The 16143-nt window shown below is 34.9% G+C and overlaps 1 protein-coding gene and 1 long non-coding RNA gene across 11 annotated transcripts in view; one reads left to right on the forward strand and one right to left on the reverse strand.

The window, feature by feature from the left end:
* LOC140739410 (uncharacterized) overlaps positions 1–16143 on the reverse strand; it is a 972090-nt gene that overhangs the window by 478656 nt on the left and 477291 nt on the right. The gene's annotated exons all lie outside the window — the stretch shown is intronic.
* ablim3 (actin binding LIM protein family, member 3) overlaps positions 1–16143 on the forward strand; it is a 293274-nt gene that overhangs the window by 246829 nt on the left and 30302 nt on the right. For 5 of the 10 annotated variants that reach the window (XM_073067675.1, XM_073067684.1, XM_073067677.1 and 2 more), the window contains 4 exons: positions 2527–2616; positions 4923–4976; positions 12386–12505; positions 15563–15639. In XM_073067675.1, coding sequence (XP_072923776.1) covers positions 2527–2616; positions 4923–4976; positions 12386–12505; positions 15563–15639 — 341 coding nt within the window. Of the gene's footprint in view, positions 1–2526; positions 2617–4922; positions 4977–12370; positions 12506–15562; positions 15640–16143 lie in introns of all 10 variants that reach the window. The other 5 variants (XM_073067678.1, XM_073067682.1, XM_073067679.1 and 2 more) reach the window with 3 other exon arrangements.

Raw genomic sequence — 16143 nt, forward strand, 5'->3', positions numbered from 1 at the left:
ATATCATGCACCTTTAGGATGTCACCGATTTACTGAAATCCACAAGTGTTTTAATCCAGCATCCAGTTGTTCAGAAATCCTGATATCCTTGCACCTGGCTCACTCACTAGCTCAGAGTGTGAGCCAAGGGGTCAGATTTTGGGTTTTAGTTTGCAACCATGGCCAAAATTGGAGTCCAGAACAGCAACAGTTAGGAACATGAAAGAGTTTGCAAATGGAATCAGGGTCCAGAGTGCTTGTGTATTTCTTGCTCCCTTTAAACATCAGATACACTGGAAAATTTATTATATCTCTATGTAATATGTAAAATAAAAAGGTGTAACAATAATCCATTAGTATGCTGTTCCAACACTACTGATGACAATTTATCAAATTTACCGTGTAACTGCATTAACTGATTGATTAATTTATTAGAACACAACATCATTCTTTGGCTTTCTTTAACCAAAGCTTCTTATATGTAAAAAAATCTTGGGCGCTGAAGTTACACACTGATGTGCAACATCAAACAAAATTCTATTGCGTATGAAAGTATTCATATCATGTTAATGATACACTGCATTCATATCTAGTTGCTCCCTCGGTGATGACAAAAAAGATGAGGAATGTCCTCTCAGTAATGTACTGCTCATTATAATCTAGGGTAGAGTGATTCCCAGCAGGAATAACGGTAACTGTGCCATGATAAGCCTTTGCTCAAAAAAGAATAGAGCAAGGTTGAACAGTCTCAGTCCAAATTGCTAAATGTTTCTATCAATGAGAAGCTTACTAACACAATATAGTGAAGAATGTTGACTTTAGTAAAATACTGAAAGGCAATTAGTGCAATGAAACCACTTTCACGATGAACATGAGTTAGAGAGAAAAAAATGAAATTAAGTTAAAATGGAAGTTTTGTTTTTCGTGTTAGAGCAGTGATTTTATTTCATGAGTAATCCATCTGTATCTGGAAGATTCCTGGTGCTATCCCAGCTATTTGATCTTATATAGGGGTTTAGGTAAATTATTACTGCTTTTGCATGGGAATAATATCAATGAGAAAAAAGATCGAATATCTTTAAAGTACTTCTCTTCCAGACACGTCTTCTTTGATTTAATTTTCCTGATTAATTGAATTTGTAGATATCACTTTTCCTTTCAATTAGTACAAATTCTTGTTAGCTGTTGGTATGACATCTTAAATGCACATCAGGGGTTTGAAAATATGTGCGTGATATTAAGGCCAGTTTTTGCCTTTGAATTAGTGAGCAGGATAGATGTGGTGTCTTGTTTTCCAGAGGAAAAAAAAGCTACAGTAAAAACACACCTTTTAAAATATTTTTAACTCTTTAATAGCATTTGAGCAAATTTTGGTTTAGAAGATAATTGTGGAAAATTAAATATTGTCCAAAGGAGTTAATGGCAAGATGTAGAATTTGAAAATAATGAAAAATTATTGAATTAGTTAAATATTGTATTCATTCTAAAAGTAAATAAATGAGTAAAATATTGATGCCTAGAAGTTCATCCCTGGTCAGAAAGGTATCTATGTTATAGTATAGGATCAGCCATATTAATGAATTTCAGAGGCAGAGTGTAATACGCTAACTCAAAAATCTTTGATTTACAAGATTTGACTCACCCCAAAAATCTTCAATAGAATGTTACTTATGAATAATTCTACTAAATATGAAAAATATTTTAATTAAAGTTGCTTTACTCTGAGTAAATATCTAAGTGTAAAGAATCTATTTCATACCAAAGAAATATAATAATATAATCAGAAAATAATGGAAATGGTGGCCTTATTTGTTGAAAAAATATAATTTTGTTACCATTCTAAAGAAACTTTAATTGGTATGTGAAATGTTCATTGACAAATGTTGCAATGTAGGTTAGATTATTTTAGCTTCTGTTTGTCAGAAAATTCCACTTCATTAAAATTGAAAGAAGAAATTGCTAAATACTTTGTTTCTTTGTAAATGTTGATTATGTGGTCAAGAACTTATATAAGTGAGAACCTTCAATTGGCACTTCATGTGGCAAGATGCAAGCAATCTGGCCAAGAGTTTAATTTACCATATTTTCTGGCAAGGAGGTCACAAGTGGTATATATTTACACAAAACTCCCACAGTATGGCAGGGTGGAGTTGATTGGAAGGGGAGAAACCCGTTTTGCAGCAGTGGGGAATTAGAGGGAAAATCCGATTGTCATTCTGCTGAGTGATTCTGGAATTAGCACTCAAGATTTGAAAACTTTTGATTAATTTCATGATATATTGACATCAAATTAAAGCTCAAAAATAAAAGAAAATAGATAAATCTAAATAGATGATGTGCCTGTCATTCTTTGCATGAAAGTTTGACAGTATAAACAGCGCACTTTACAAATTGGAAAAAAGAAATCAATGGATCTTCCATGACAGTGAAGCTCCTTGTTGGAAAAGCATGGTACTGTGAACAGATTACTCATTCTTGTTTGCTTCACAGCCTTTGCCTTTATTTATTTATTCATGTTTCTGCTGCTTTCTTTGCAATTCTTTGGAGGCACTGAAAGCGGCCGGAGTTCACCTTATTATAGCCAGCTAGACATCAAGCCAAGTCCTGTCCAGACTCCTATACATTTCCATATACCAGGTAGGAGCTTACGCATTCACCAGCATGGCTTGAATGCATTAGACCAAATAACAGAATTTCTATTTTACATTAAGGTGATAGTTTTCAAATGTAAAATTGCACACAGCAAAAATCAATAGCTGTTGCAGAGAGACATGCAGGTTCAAGCTCAATGGGAAACATCTTAACCATTTTGATTCTCAGTTATAAAGTTTCAAATCAATTATTAAACATTGCCAATAAATAGATGCTTACATGTTCACCTTAGTAAATTATTTGGGGAGAGATCCCATGTGCACAAGACTGCTGACAAATGCAGAATTACACAGAGATGTGTGGCGACTTATTAGAGAATAATATTTTGGCAGAAAACACAAATGGTATACATGTGATGTATGCAAGGGCAGAGGCATAAGGAAATTCCATTAGCATCAAGTTCCTCTCCAAGTCACACCAACTCCTCAACTTCTTTATCAATGCTGGGCCAAAAGCATGTAATTCCCTACCCGCAAGCACTGTGGGGCTAACTATTATTCAAGAGAGTTGTCAACCACAGTTTAGGAAGGCAAATTCTTCTACTTTCTCAAGGGCACATGGGGGAAGACCATCCAAATGTTGCCAGAATTCCATAAAATGATTTTTAAAATATTTCTGCCATCAGAAATTCCCAATCTCAGTCAAAAGGAGTTGGGGAACACGAAGTTATAGAACAGCCGTGCAATATTTCTCTAAGGACAAATAGGTGGAGTTATTCATTCATCAGAATTCTTGCAGATGATAGTGCATTGAACTTGGAAATGGAGATGATTATGTTTAGTAAATTCATGGGTAAAGACTTCATATGAGTATTCCAGTGCTGTACATGCGGCACCTAAATTTTCTCACAGAACTCCTAATTAGAACAAAACTGTTTTTTAATCCTTTCATCATTCATAGCTATGTTGTACACAAGGCCCCCATGAGTGCCCATTTCTTAACTGTTCCAGGTCTATAATGCTATATAGAAATAAATACATTGTCAAATTTATAACTCTTAAAGAACTAAAGCAGCTATTTTCACATGACTGAACAAGGTTTGCACTGAACATTTAGAGGTAACTCTGTATTCTTAAAGAATAAAATAAGTGACTGCTTCCTACATGTACAGTGACATTCATGATATTTTTACATGTCCTGTGTCCTAAGATACCTTTTCTGTTTCTGTATGTCTCATTCATTATGTCAGAACATTTCAAAAGGCAACAAAAAGTGCATCCCATTGGCACTTTACTGTGCTTCCAGAACACATAATAAATTAGCTTTGCACATCAAGTCCCAGCGGATGGGAAGCTGGAACACAATCCAGTGGTATATTGCTGAATAGGTGGAAATGATTGAGGTAGTTGCATGACTTACTTATTTGTTTTCTAGAGTAAAAACCAACACCAACAGTAAGTTTGGAAAATCTATGTAGAATGTTAGTGTTTAAGGAAGGGTCATTTCTACTTTTGGGCCACAGCCTCACAATAACTTGTTTGTAAATCTCCATTTTTACCTACTAATGTGTGATACACAACCAATGGAATATGACATATTAATGATCAGGCATAAATTTACTTCATATACTGTAGGTTCTAAATAGTGACAGTTGCTTTATGAAACTAAAATGCAGCATTTGTTTATGCCATGAATGTGCCAACACTTTGCATCATTTATTTGTCTGTTGGCTTTCTGGTGATTTTCTTTTCAATGAAACTGGCATGGTGTGTAATTGTAGAGGCAAGCACCATTACTGCAATGCAATGCTATGCTTCAGGATCATGTCCTCATGCTGTTAACAGTCATTGGATTTGCTTCATTTATTTATAAGGCCACTTTCATGGCATATTACATGAAAAAATATGTGATATATGTTTTGTAGATGCACCAAGGCCCAGAGAAACCTTGTTTCATGTGGTTGTATATATTACAGTCAGATGACAATAAACTTGAACTTGGAAAAAAAAAGTCTCAAAAACATAGCAAGTAAAATGAATTAATCCACAATATAGACTTAGTTAAAGGTATCTGAAGTTTTGGATATTACTACAATTCAGGAAGTATCAAGTTGACACAAGGATTGGATTCAGTGTTGAAATTACACTCTAATTAAAATAAATTACAGGACTAAAGTGAAATCTTATGTAATTTACTGTATATTATTGCGATTCAATAGCTAACTGAAGCAAGACCTTCTTAATTAATGCTATTTCAGAATGAAGAACTATTCTATATGACACACTATGTCAGTACATTGCATTTTGCTGTATTAACAATTGCTATCCTTGCTTTCTTCTCTTTTTCTTCAGCTAGTGGAGAAAGTTCTAATATCTACCGGAAGCCCCCTATCTATAAGCGACATGGTACTATCTGCATGATTCTTACACATAAGTCTTTTAATGTTTACAGTATTTTTAAATGTAGAGCTTGTTCAGTAAAATACAGTTGAACTAAAGCTTATGAGCTAAATACTTTTAAGAATAATTCTTTGTGTCTTATCAAGCGACTCTAATGCAGAGAACTTCTCTGTACTTAAATTTTCAGTTTGCAGATTTAGTAAATATACCTTTCTTCTAGATTTTGAGAAAATACCTTGCATACATTATCCTGCATCACTATTCCACACAATTCTTTCAGACCATTTCAAAGAAAATAGTAAGCATCCTTATGATAAATATACTTTACTAAGACTTATTTGCACCAGAGGAAATTGTTGTTTTTGTTTGCTTCCTAGAAATTTTTCAAACTGACTACCAACACATAGATCGTCTTTTATTTTGAATGAGTATTCTGGTTCCTGGTTATTTTTTTTTCATAGCAATCACCAATTCAATCTGGTTTGCAGCATATAAGAAAAATAAACAAATGTTATGTATTTGAGAAGGCAATTTCTCCTATATGAGTATCATTTCACTGAATTTGAATCAAAAAAAGAAACCCTGTATCATTCCATTGTTTGGGCACCAGTTTAATTCACAGGTTCATTATGCACAATAGCAGTCTTCCATTATTAAACATTTTCTTCATGCTTAATAATGAAGGAGACTGATCGTTTTTATTTACAGTAAATAAATATTAGAAACATGTAAATTGATTTTCTCCCCCAGGTGAAATAAGCAATAATTCTTTGAACATACATACATCACTGTAGCTGCTGTACGTATATATTACAGTGATTATGATGGAAAAAGCATTGTTTGTACTTTTCTGCAACAGACAATTTAAAACCTACAGTTCAGTATTGAACTATAAATAAAATAGACATGAATTTGCACTTTGTTGCCCTCCACACCATGCTAAAATAGAGATATTTTCTCTTCAGTATATATTTTTCTTCCATATCCTCCTGCTTACATTCCTCACTCTGATGCTTGTTTCTTTTCCTGCCTGCTAACTGGGCCTTGGCTCATCAATATGCTGTAAGTAATCTTGGTTACTTTAATATATTTATTCAATCTGTGAATTTCAATGCATGTCTCTTAGAGAACCAAGAGATTCAAAATCAACAATATGTCTTCCATTTTGTATCATTAAGAGGAATGCAATTATGGTTGCAAAGATGCTAAGAAGATTTACTGTATTGAGAATGAAACATTGAAGCAACTAACTCATATCTAAAACAAATGTCTCATCAGTATTATAATCTATCTAGACTTGTAATTAATCCGTCTAATTACTTCTAAGAGCATGGTTTGTATCTTTAATTACATGCAAATACAAGGTTCATACCGTGATGAACTCCGTTCTATATTTCTGCATCCTTGTTTATATTCGCCAAATAAAGGTGATTGTTGTACATCTTTTATTACTGGAACAATGGATATTTCTAGCATGTATTCTATGTAAAATAGCGTTACTTGCTAGAATAACTGGTAGGAAGATGAATTCTTAGCTTAAAATGTGCCGTGTTATTGGCTATCAATTTCATGTGAATAATTGGATAATTAGTCCTGTACTATAGAAAGAAATACAATGCATCTACAAAAATTACGATGGTTAATAACTAATAACCACATATGCATATGCACTTTTACCGAAGTGGATGATTATTTGAACATGGTGTACAAGGCATTATCCATGTCAAGGATAGAATTGCTAGGCCTTTACTACTGCTGTGCTCAATAACTGTACATGTGCTCAGGGATCTCATCAGAAGCCACAAGTTAACTTACATGACCTCTTGGCATGGTGGGAGCTTTGAAGGAGTCAGCGTTCAATTGTGGACATCATAGCAACAAAGCAGGCAAGATGGACACCTTCAGCCAGGCCTTCTTTCTTCTGTGGCAGAACTCCATCCTGCCACACATTCAAAGTCCAATGACAATGTGCTTTGCATACAGATTGCGCCAATATCAGCAGACTTGTATGCTGCTGCATCAGCCACGTAGATGTTTACAATTTAATTTTCCATTATGCATCGGGTGCATTAAGAAATGTTGGTGAGTTTCAGTGATTGTCTCAGCAGCACATAAAAAGCTTGCACAGCACAATAAAATTACCAAATTACAAAAGGTGACTATTATCACCAATAAGGTATACAGGTCTCATAATCTTAATAACTGCCACAAAAGATGCAAGAATAGCAGTTGGCATTTGGAAGTTATAATTATTTTGACCCAAAGAGAAGCATCTCTTAGTATTCATTGTACTATTCCAGCCCTCTAATAATACCTCCCATGACTCAGCCAAATTGTCACAAGTTATAGCAACATTCACTGGATGATCGGTCAATGAGAACTTGGGCTTGAAAATCTGAACTTGTTCAATAATGGAAATACACTTATTGACAAGCTCTAAATATCTTTCTCATATAATACGTTAAACATTTCTAAGGTAATCACTGCAATATTACATTAATATAGGAGAACATCCAATTATTCAAGAAATATTTCTATTCCTTATAATCTTTTCATAAAATTTCATTGAGCATTATGTGGTGTTAGCTTGAAGTTAGTGCATACAGTTGATCAGAAGAAAACTAATTAAAAATCAGAAAAAGCCGCTTAAGTTGAGCTTTCCTTTGCCTGGTATGTCAGTTATAATGTCAGTCGTGCTTGTTCAAGCAGAGATATTAAAGTATGCTAAATTCAAGATGCACTTTAAATTTAAAGGCCATCTTTTCAGGCAGAAAAAGGAGCCAGCTCAGATTGCAAAAATACAGAGAATTTACTGTTGATATATACTTGGACAGGCTCATTCAGTTGATACGTGTTCAACTAAATTTAGAAAGCATGTGTCTGGAGAGTAATGTACTTGAATCTCTGGGCACACCAGCAAAAACTGCCTCAAGCCAAAATAATTTTAGCAGGGGCACATTAATCCAGTATTCAACACCTTATATACAGAAGTGAAGGACAATAAACATATTAATCTGCTGGATAGTGTACGTCTAGCTGGAGTATGTGGGCATTTCTTACCAACTATTTTGAAACCATTGGAGCCCATGATTTGCATGTCATGGGGCAAAGTTGTAGAGCAGTATTTACTTCTTTAACATACAATTTAAATTAATCTTTAGTACAGCAGTAATAAATAACCTTAAGGGCCATGTTTCTGCTACTGTGAACAAGATTCAACAGCAGAATTTAAAAGTGCGGTTCACATAAATGCAATTAATCAATAACACTGAATGCTGGTAGAAAAGCTTCATATACTCAGGGGCTCTGCACCAAAGCAAAGTAGAATATAATTTGTTCAGAAAGGAGAAACTTACTGTGTTTAAATTTAGTGGAAAGGCAAGTGAGGATTATCTGTTATAGCAGATTTTTACATAGTTACACAATGTTCATTTAAGTGCTTTGAGAAATAAGTTCAAAATCACCCAAACAGTGTAGACCAAGGTTACAAATCATGAATGTAACAGAATAGCTACTAACATTCCAGGTTGTGCATATCATGAGGTATTCATTGGTTGTCCTTTACTACCTGGAGGAATAAAGGATAGTTTTATGAGAGCAATCACTGAAATGCTCTGAACAGTTCTTGCTTTGTTTTGGCTTTCTTGTGTCTTTTTTTTAATATTGATGGTTACTGATATGAGAATGACGATGATAGAAATAGCATTGCCACATTTGAGAGGCATCCTGCCTTATGAGGAATGCTCCCATAACCTACTGCCATCACATTCTCATTCAGTCCCTCTTTCAGACAATGAAGAGTGGGTTTTTTCCCTCTCTAGTATTTGTATGTGATGGCATACGAAACAGTTTGCTGATGTTGCAAAGACACACGGAACTTGAACTGGTCTTCAGTGAGATATTATAAGTGTTTAGTGGCACGGTAGCATTGCAGCCAGCCAAAAGCTTCTACGGTGCCAGTGATCAGGTTCAATTCTTGCTGCTGCCTGTAAGGAGTTTACATGTTCTCTCTGCGACTGCATAGGTGTTCTCTGATGCTCCAGTTTCCTCCCACATTTGAAAGATTTAATGGTTCATAAAGGTTAGTAAGTTGTAGGGACGATACGTTGGCACCAGACACGTGGCAACACTTGTGAGTTGCCCATAGCACGTCCTCAGACTGTGCAAACAACACACTTCATTGAATGTTTTGATGTATATGTGACAAATAAAGATAATCTTTTTATCATTATCTTCTTATCGGGAAAATCCTGACCTCAGATCATTGGCAGCGACTTCTTTTCCTGTCAGATGTTCTATATCTGCTTGCACAAGGATTTATTTGGCCACTTTTATTGGGATTTGCGTTAGCTGACCTTTAATGTAAGCAGAACAAAATGAACTCCTAATGGTGGAAACTTCCCTTCTGGAAACTGCATCATACTGTTCATTTGCTCTGTGTGTCATTTCTGTTGCAATCCTTTCACAGTATTTGCAGTTCACATTTTGCCTGTGTGCTTATCCTATTTCTCTGTAATATCCCAATCCACTGGGAAATTTGTCCAGTGTTATAAATTCGGATAAATGTTATTAATAGGACATAGATAAGCAGCTTGGTTTGCCTAGTGATTACGTTCTCAATATTCACGTTAGAAACCTGAGCCAGTTGGGTTAGGGAGGTACTCTGATCGATGCTCTGGTAAACACTTAGCGTTTGACATTGCAATGTTATTCAGCGGGTTTCATTCCTGGCTCCAGTGACATTTCCTATCAGGCAGAGACAGAAGATGGCATACTAATGAGTGTTTCCTCACAGCTGTAATAAGATAGTCTATGTTGACCCCATTGTATATTGTGTGTAAGTAGATTTGCTGGTGTTAATGTTCTCAGAAGAACAGGTCATACTGATAAGGAAAAGACAGAATGATATCTTCGTAAAATTTAAAACTGAAGTCAGAATTTTGGCATTAATGCAATTACTAAATCAATTAATGTAAATTAAAGGACCTTTTAATGAAATTACACCTGGAGTTCGCAGTACCTGCCTCCTGTATTGTGACATTTGCGTTAAACAAACCATATTTGTAAGGCTTAAAAAAATACTCAGTAAATGCCCAAACACTCAGAAGAGGTTGTGTGTGTGTGTAGAAATGGATAATTAATAAGTTTATCTTCCAAGCTAAGTAATTAAATGTGTTCAGGTTTCATCAGCATGATCATAATTAAGCTGTATTAGTCACCATCATATCTGAGAGAGAAAACATTGTGAAGTAACAAAGACAAAACCCTTCCAATACAAGCGATAGCTTGCTGTATCCATTTTCTTGAATTTGAGGTTTATATGCAGTCATCTGTGTAGTGATCCTATATGCATCAAAGTTCACCAAGAGATATGAATGCATTGATGATGATTGATGTATTTTTAAACTAGATATATTAAAATATTAGCACCAAACTTTTGGAGGAGATTTTAACTTTCTGTGCACAGGGCAACGTTAAGGTAGACTTTCACAGTTTCATCCCTACTTTACTCTGAGTTTCTCCATAAAGTACCTGTTCAAAGCAGACAAAAGACTCATTTACAAGTTGGAGTCTTATGATTTGCAAAGGGCCCTAACAACATTGTAGCTACCTGTTTGTGAAAAGACCTGGCTTGAAAGGGTAAGTACTAGTATGTTGAGGAAGAGGAAGAGCAATATGGTCATCAACAGTCTCACATCCTCACAAAACACTCTCTTCTGTTTATGTGTTCTTCCCTTTTTCCTCCAGCAGCCTCTATGACACTGAGCTCACAGAAACTCAGCACCAGAGAGTAACGTCAATTAGCTATCCTGTTGAAAATGACATCCAACTCTTGTCACTTTTTCAATTTGTGATTTGAATTGCAGCATTTCCTACTTTACATAAGTTAAATAAATATGATCTTTCTGATTTATTTTGTTAAACTTTGTACAAAACATATCATGAAGAGATGTTTTAAGTTTCTAGGAAGGAATGACAATTTCCCCTCAAAATAGAGACTCATAGACTCATATAATACAGAAAAAAGCCACTATATTCTTGCCAATCATCAAGGACCCATATGTACTAATCTTTCTGATTGCTTCTGAATGTCCACAGCATGTAGAAGCACATTTGGAAGTTTCAGAAATATATTGAGTATTTTAAAAAAACAGATTTTCGGATTTGACATTCTAGGAGCTGGTTTGCGATTAGGACCTGCCCACATGATACCCCATTATGATAAAAAGGGCCCTTTTGACACATGGAGGCCTCCCCATGAAGAACCTTCCCAGTAGGTTCTGCACATTCCTGCTGGGGTGATTACCAAGAGATGTGTGAAAGCCAGCAGCATTGCTGCTGATGTAAATTTGGTCCTGTTATTTCTTTGTCATTTGACATTTCTACTTACAGACCTTACATTTTTTCCTATCTTTGACCTTTTGGCAAGCTTTAATATGTGGCTTCCACTGCCATCATCAAAGTTGAGACCCCAGCGCAAATCTACATAGGATGCTAGTAATGTCATACTACCAATTTGAGCAGCTGCCCATTTCTATCTGATGTTGTTCATCCAATGCCTAGATAAGTCAATAAAGTAACATGACATTGAAATTCAGTTCCAGTTACAGTAAATACTATAGAACACAGTGATAGTATATTAAGCTGATACCATTTATTTAATCTGTGCTAACATTCACCCAGCCAGTTTAATGCAAGTGGAATTTACTGCACTTCTAATTTATTTTAGTAAATTAATATGCTTAGCTATTGGTAGGGCCAGAAAGAATATTGACACCATTGCTTGATGAATATATTATAAAGACACGTATGTTCTGAGTAGCTTTGAATAAAACATGTTCAGGCATATAATTTGCCTGCACTATGATATTATTATTGTTTTTTTAAATTTCTTCTTTGAATACAGTCTACATAGTTTTGCTAAAGCAATTTGTGCAGGATGGACAATGGAAGGCATTGTATATAATTTAACTCTGCTTCATTGTATTGGCACTTATGTCATTTGCTGGAAATAATTTTTTTTTTATTCTTACATTCAACAAGAGCCAAAGAAATTTCATTTTTATCTCCACAGATGAACTTGTAGGGAAAACTATTGCCTGCCACAACACTAAGAAGGTTATAGGTTTGATGTAAATTTGCTGAGTCAACTGATAATTAGCTTTCTCCGCAGCTTACCTTGCAACAGTAGGAAAGTGGAGATCATCTGGGGGCTGCACCTGGTTGCTTTTCAGTTTCTGTGTTAATATGAAGTGAGAATTGGATCAATGAATTAGCCCTCAGAGAAAGATCAATAGAACAGAAGAAATCTATTCCCCCTATTGGTGAGCAGCAGGAGGAAAAGATATTGAAACAAATTATGTATATCACACTCTAACCATGGTGCATTTATTTCTCAGAATATGTGTACATAGCAACAAAAAGCAAAACCAGCGAGGATATTGTACAGTCTGCAAGATATCCTGCAGCATACTCTCCTGATATATTCCAGCAGGCAGAGCCAGAGTATTGGCAATACCCAACTTCGCCTAAAGGTAAGCATCCAAATAGATAGATGTTAATGAGCATTTTATTTAATAAGTAATGCATATATTATATTAGTGGAAACATGTAATCAGTATCCATATCTGTTGTTGGGGAGTGGTCTGGAGGAATGTTGGTTCATTTGGTTGTATATGTGTGTAGTCAAATGACAATAATCTTCAACTTAAACTTGGAAGCTAAAATTCCTACTCACCACATGAAAATAAAAAAGTATTTCTCATAGTGTTTGCAGTCTAATCAAAGTATAAAAAATAGAAATATGATTTCATAAATACATATGAAATATGAACAGGTGTAGGGCATCTGCCCCTTTGAGCCAGCTCCACCATTCAACTGGATCATGGCAGATCTGGTCATGGACTCAGCTCCACCTACCTGACTTTTCCCATAACTGTTAATTCCCCTATTATGCAAAAATCTGTGTAACTGTGTCTTAAATGAGGTAGCCTCTAGTGATTCCCTGAGCTGAGAATTCCATAGATTCACTACTCTCTAGGAAAAGCAGTTTCTCCTTATCTCAGCCCTAAATATATTCCCCTAAATCTGGAGGTTATGTCGGTTAGTTCTAGTCCAACTTACCAGTGGAAGCAGCTGTTATAGATTCACCTCTCATTCTTCTGAATTCCAGCAATTATAGCCTTAGATGTTTCAACCTCTCTCCATAGGCTAACTTCCTCATCTCCAGAATCAGCCTGGTGAACCTCCTCTGCAACACCCCCAAAGTCAGTATATCTATCCTCATGTAAGGCCTCAGCAATACCCTGTACGACTGTAGCATAACTTCCTTGCTGTTAGATTCAATCCCTCTCCCTTGAACAATAAAGCCCCACATTCAATTTGTGCTCTTGATCATTTGTTGCATCTGCAAAGCAACCTTTTATGATTCATGTCCAAGTACTCCCAAGTCCCTCTTTCACCATTTAAATAATAATCTGATTTTCTACTTTTCCTTCCAAAGTGAATGATCTCACAGCTACAAGCATTGTACTCTATCTGCCAGACTAGTCCCACTCACTTAACCTGATTGTATCTCTCTGCAGGCTCTCCACATCCTCTGCACTATTTGCTTTTCCACCCAGTTTAGTGTCACCAGCAAACTTAGATACATTATACTCAGTATCCTCTTCCAGATTATAAAATATGTAGTATATCATGAACATTTGTGTCCTGACCCATAAGACCAAAAGATATAGGAGTAGAATTAGGCCAACCAGAAAAACACCTATTTATCCCAATTCTCTGCCTTCTATTGATTAACCAGTTAACCGTCCATACTAATACTTACCCCCAACTCCATGCATCCTTATCTTATGGAGAAGTCTGTTATGTGGCACCTTATTGAATGCTTTCTAGAAATCCAAGTGCACAGCATCCACCTGTTCCCCTCTACCAATGTGCTTATTATATCCTCAAAGTTTGCCAGACAGAACTTGCCCTTCATGAGTCCATGCTGTGCCTAGCTGATGAACCTCTTCTATCCAGATTTCTCACTATTTTTTCCTTAATGATAGTATCAAGCATTATCCCAACTATCAATGTTAAGTTAACTAGCCTCTAGTTACCCACTTTTTGCCTAGGTTATTTTTTTAAAGAATGGTATGACGTTATTTTCCTGTTTCACAATTGCTACTTCATTAGGAAGGAAATTAATTGAAGCAAAATAAACTTTTAAACATTAAAATTAATTAAGTAATTAAGAAGCTAAAATTGAGTGGAAGAGTGAACTCAATACAAGAGTAAACAGACTTTGGTAATAGCTTCATTTCTCTGTTAATCAGAATGTGCTGTGGTGAAATCAATATACAATGTACATTTTGTGCCTTGTTAACTACAACAGTATTCAGATTTTCCTTGCTTAGTTAAATCAAAATCTGAGTTAAATCAATCAAAGTTATTTGCTAAATATTGCTGGTGCCTAGAAAAGAACACTGCCCGGACCTTCCAGGAAAATATCATAGAGTTGACTTTCTTATATTGGTGTTACATTATATAGTATTGGAAACTAAAAAGAAAATATAATATAAACCAAAGTATCTGTAGCAGTTAAATATAGATGCCATTCTTGTCTGTAATTCAAACTATTGCTATGTATGTTCAAAATGATATTGTGTTTAAGATTACAAAGATCTAATTATCAAATTAGGTGGATGCAGGCACCTTAGAATTCCTACACAGGCCTAAAATCAGAAATTTTGCTGTAAATTTCACTACTATATCCTTAATATTAATATTTAATTCAAATTGTGAATTGTTATATTTTTCAGAGTGTGTTTTATCTCAATTTAAATCCATCATACTATTATGTTCTAATGATAAATTCATTTTAATAATAAAATATGCTACACTTTTGTCAAATATATACTGCTCATTTGAAAGCCAGCTGCCTTCCATTGTATATCTTTCAATCATTCGTAACAAAACATTTACACCAGAGCAAAATGACATAGTCATAATTAATTATAATATGTAGCAGAATGAATTTTAAATAAAGTATTTTAATGCTTAGTTTACAAGAGTATATTTAAGCCAAAGGTAATTCAAATATCATTTGAAAACAATAAGCTTTTTATAGCTTCTATGCACAAAGGTAAGTACCCTTTCAAGTAATTTATGTCATTGTCAGGAGTAAGACTAAGATTATTTTAAACTAAGCAAAGCAATATCATCTGAGTTTAAGCATAAAGTCTTATGACATCGAGCACGGCTCCAATAATTGTACTAGAAGATCCATAGAGTTTGTTTTCTTTTCCTCACAGCAAAATGAATGGAGCTACAAGAGAGTGTTAGTAAAAATATTAATAAGGAATTCTGGACTGATTTGCAATAAAAATGAATTAACTAGTTTATTGATTAAGAATAATGGATTCAGTCACCACCCAGTGCTGTTCTTATGGCAACAGCTTAAGAGAAATTGGACAATTTTTGAATTTTTTTTAATGGCAGAATTGGGAGGACAATATGGTCAGCCTGGTAACTGAAAATATTCTGCTTTGGTTCACCTACTGATAACTGAAGATTGTTTGTGATAGATCGGTCTTGTATTTTAGCCTCAAGATGGAGTCGAAGATCTTCTTCTGGTGCTGAAGACGATGGCCAAAATATTTGGGACCAGGGTATTCAGAGGGTATGAACTTTATCTCAAATGATTCAAAATTTACTACAGTAGGTAATCCCAGTTATTGATTAGACAATGCATTTCGAACAGAAATCCTTATGTAAACACCAAGAAGATGCAAGAATTAGAAGACTGTTGCAGGTCCAATTGATCTGAACATCTTCTGGATTAATCCCAAGCATTTTTTACATTATATATTCAGATAATTCAGTAAAACCATTAATAAATTGAAAATCAGCATGTGTCAATTCTAAGATGACATTTGATAATGTTTAGATATTAAATCTAAATATACATTAATGACATCTTGACATCGTTCATGTTCGTACACACCAATATTTTTCTTCTATGCTATTCTGAGATTATGCTTTGCACCTGTGGTGTAGTTCCACAAAAGTCAACACCTCCAGGTACTTTATATATTCATAAACAATAACAGTTTTTTCAATAACATGAGTAGGCAGATATTTGGCACATTCACTGCAGTCATATCGATGAAGGAAAAGCAAAGAA

This window comes from Hemitrygon akajei, chromosome 15, assembly GCF_048418815.1.
Source record: "Hemitrygon akajei chromosome 15, sHemAka1.3, whole genome shotgun sequence".
NCBI classification, from domain to species: Eukaryota; Metazoa; Chordata; class Chondrichthyes; order Myliobatiformes; family Dasyatidae; genus Hemitrygon; species Hemitrygon akajei.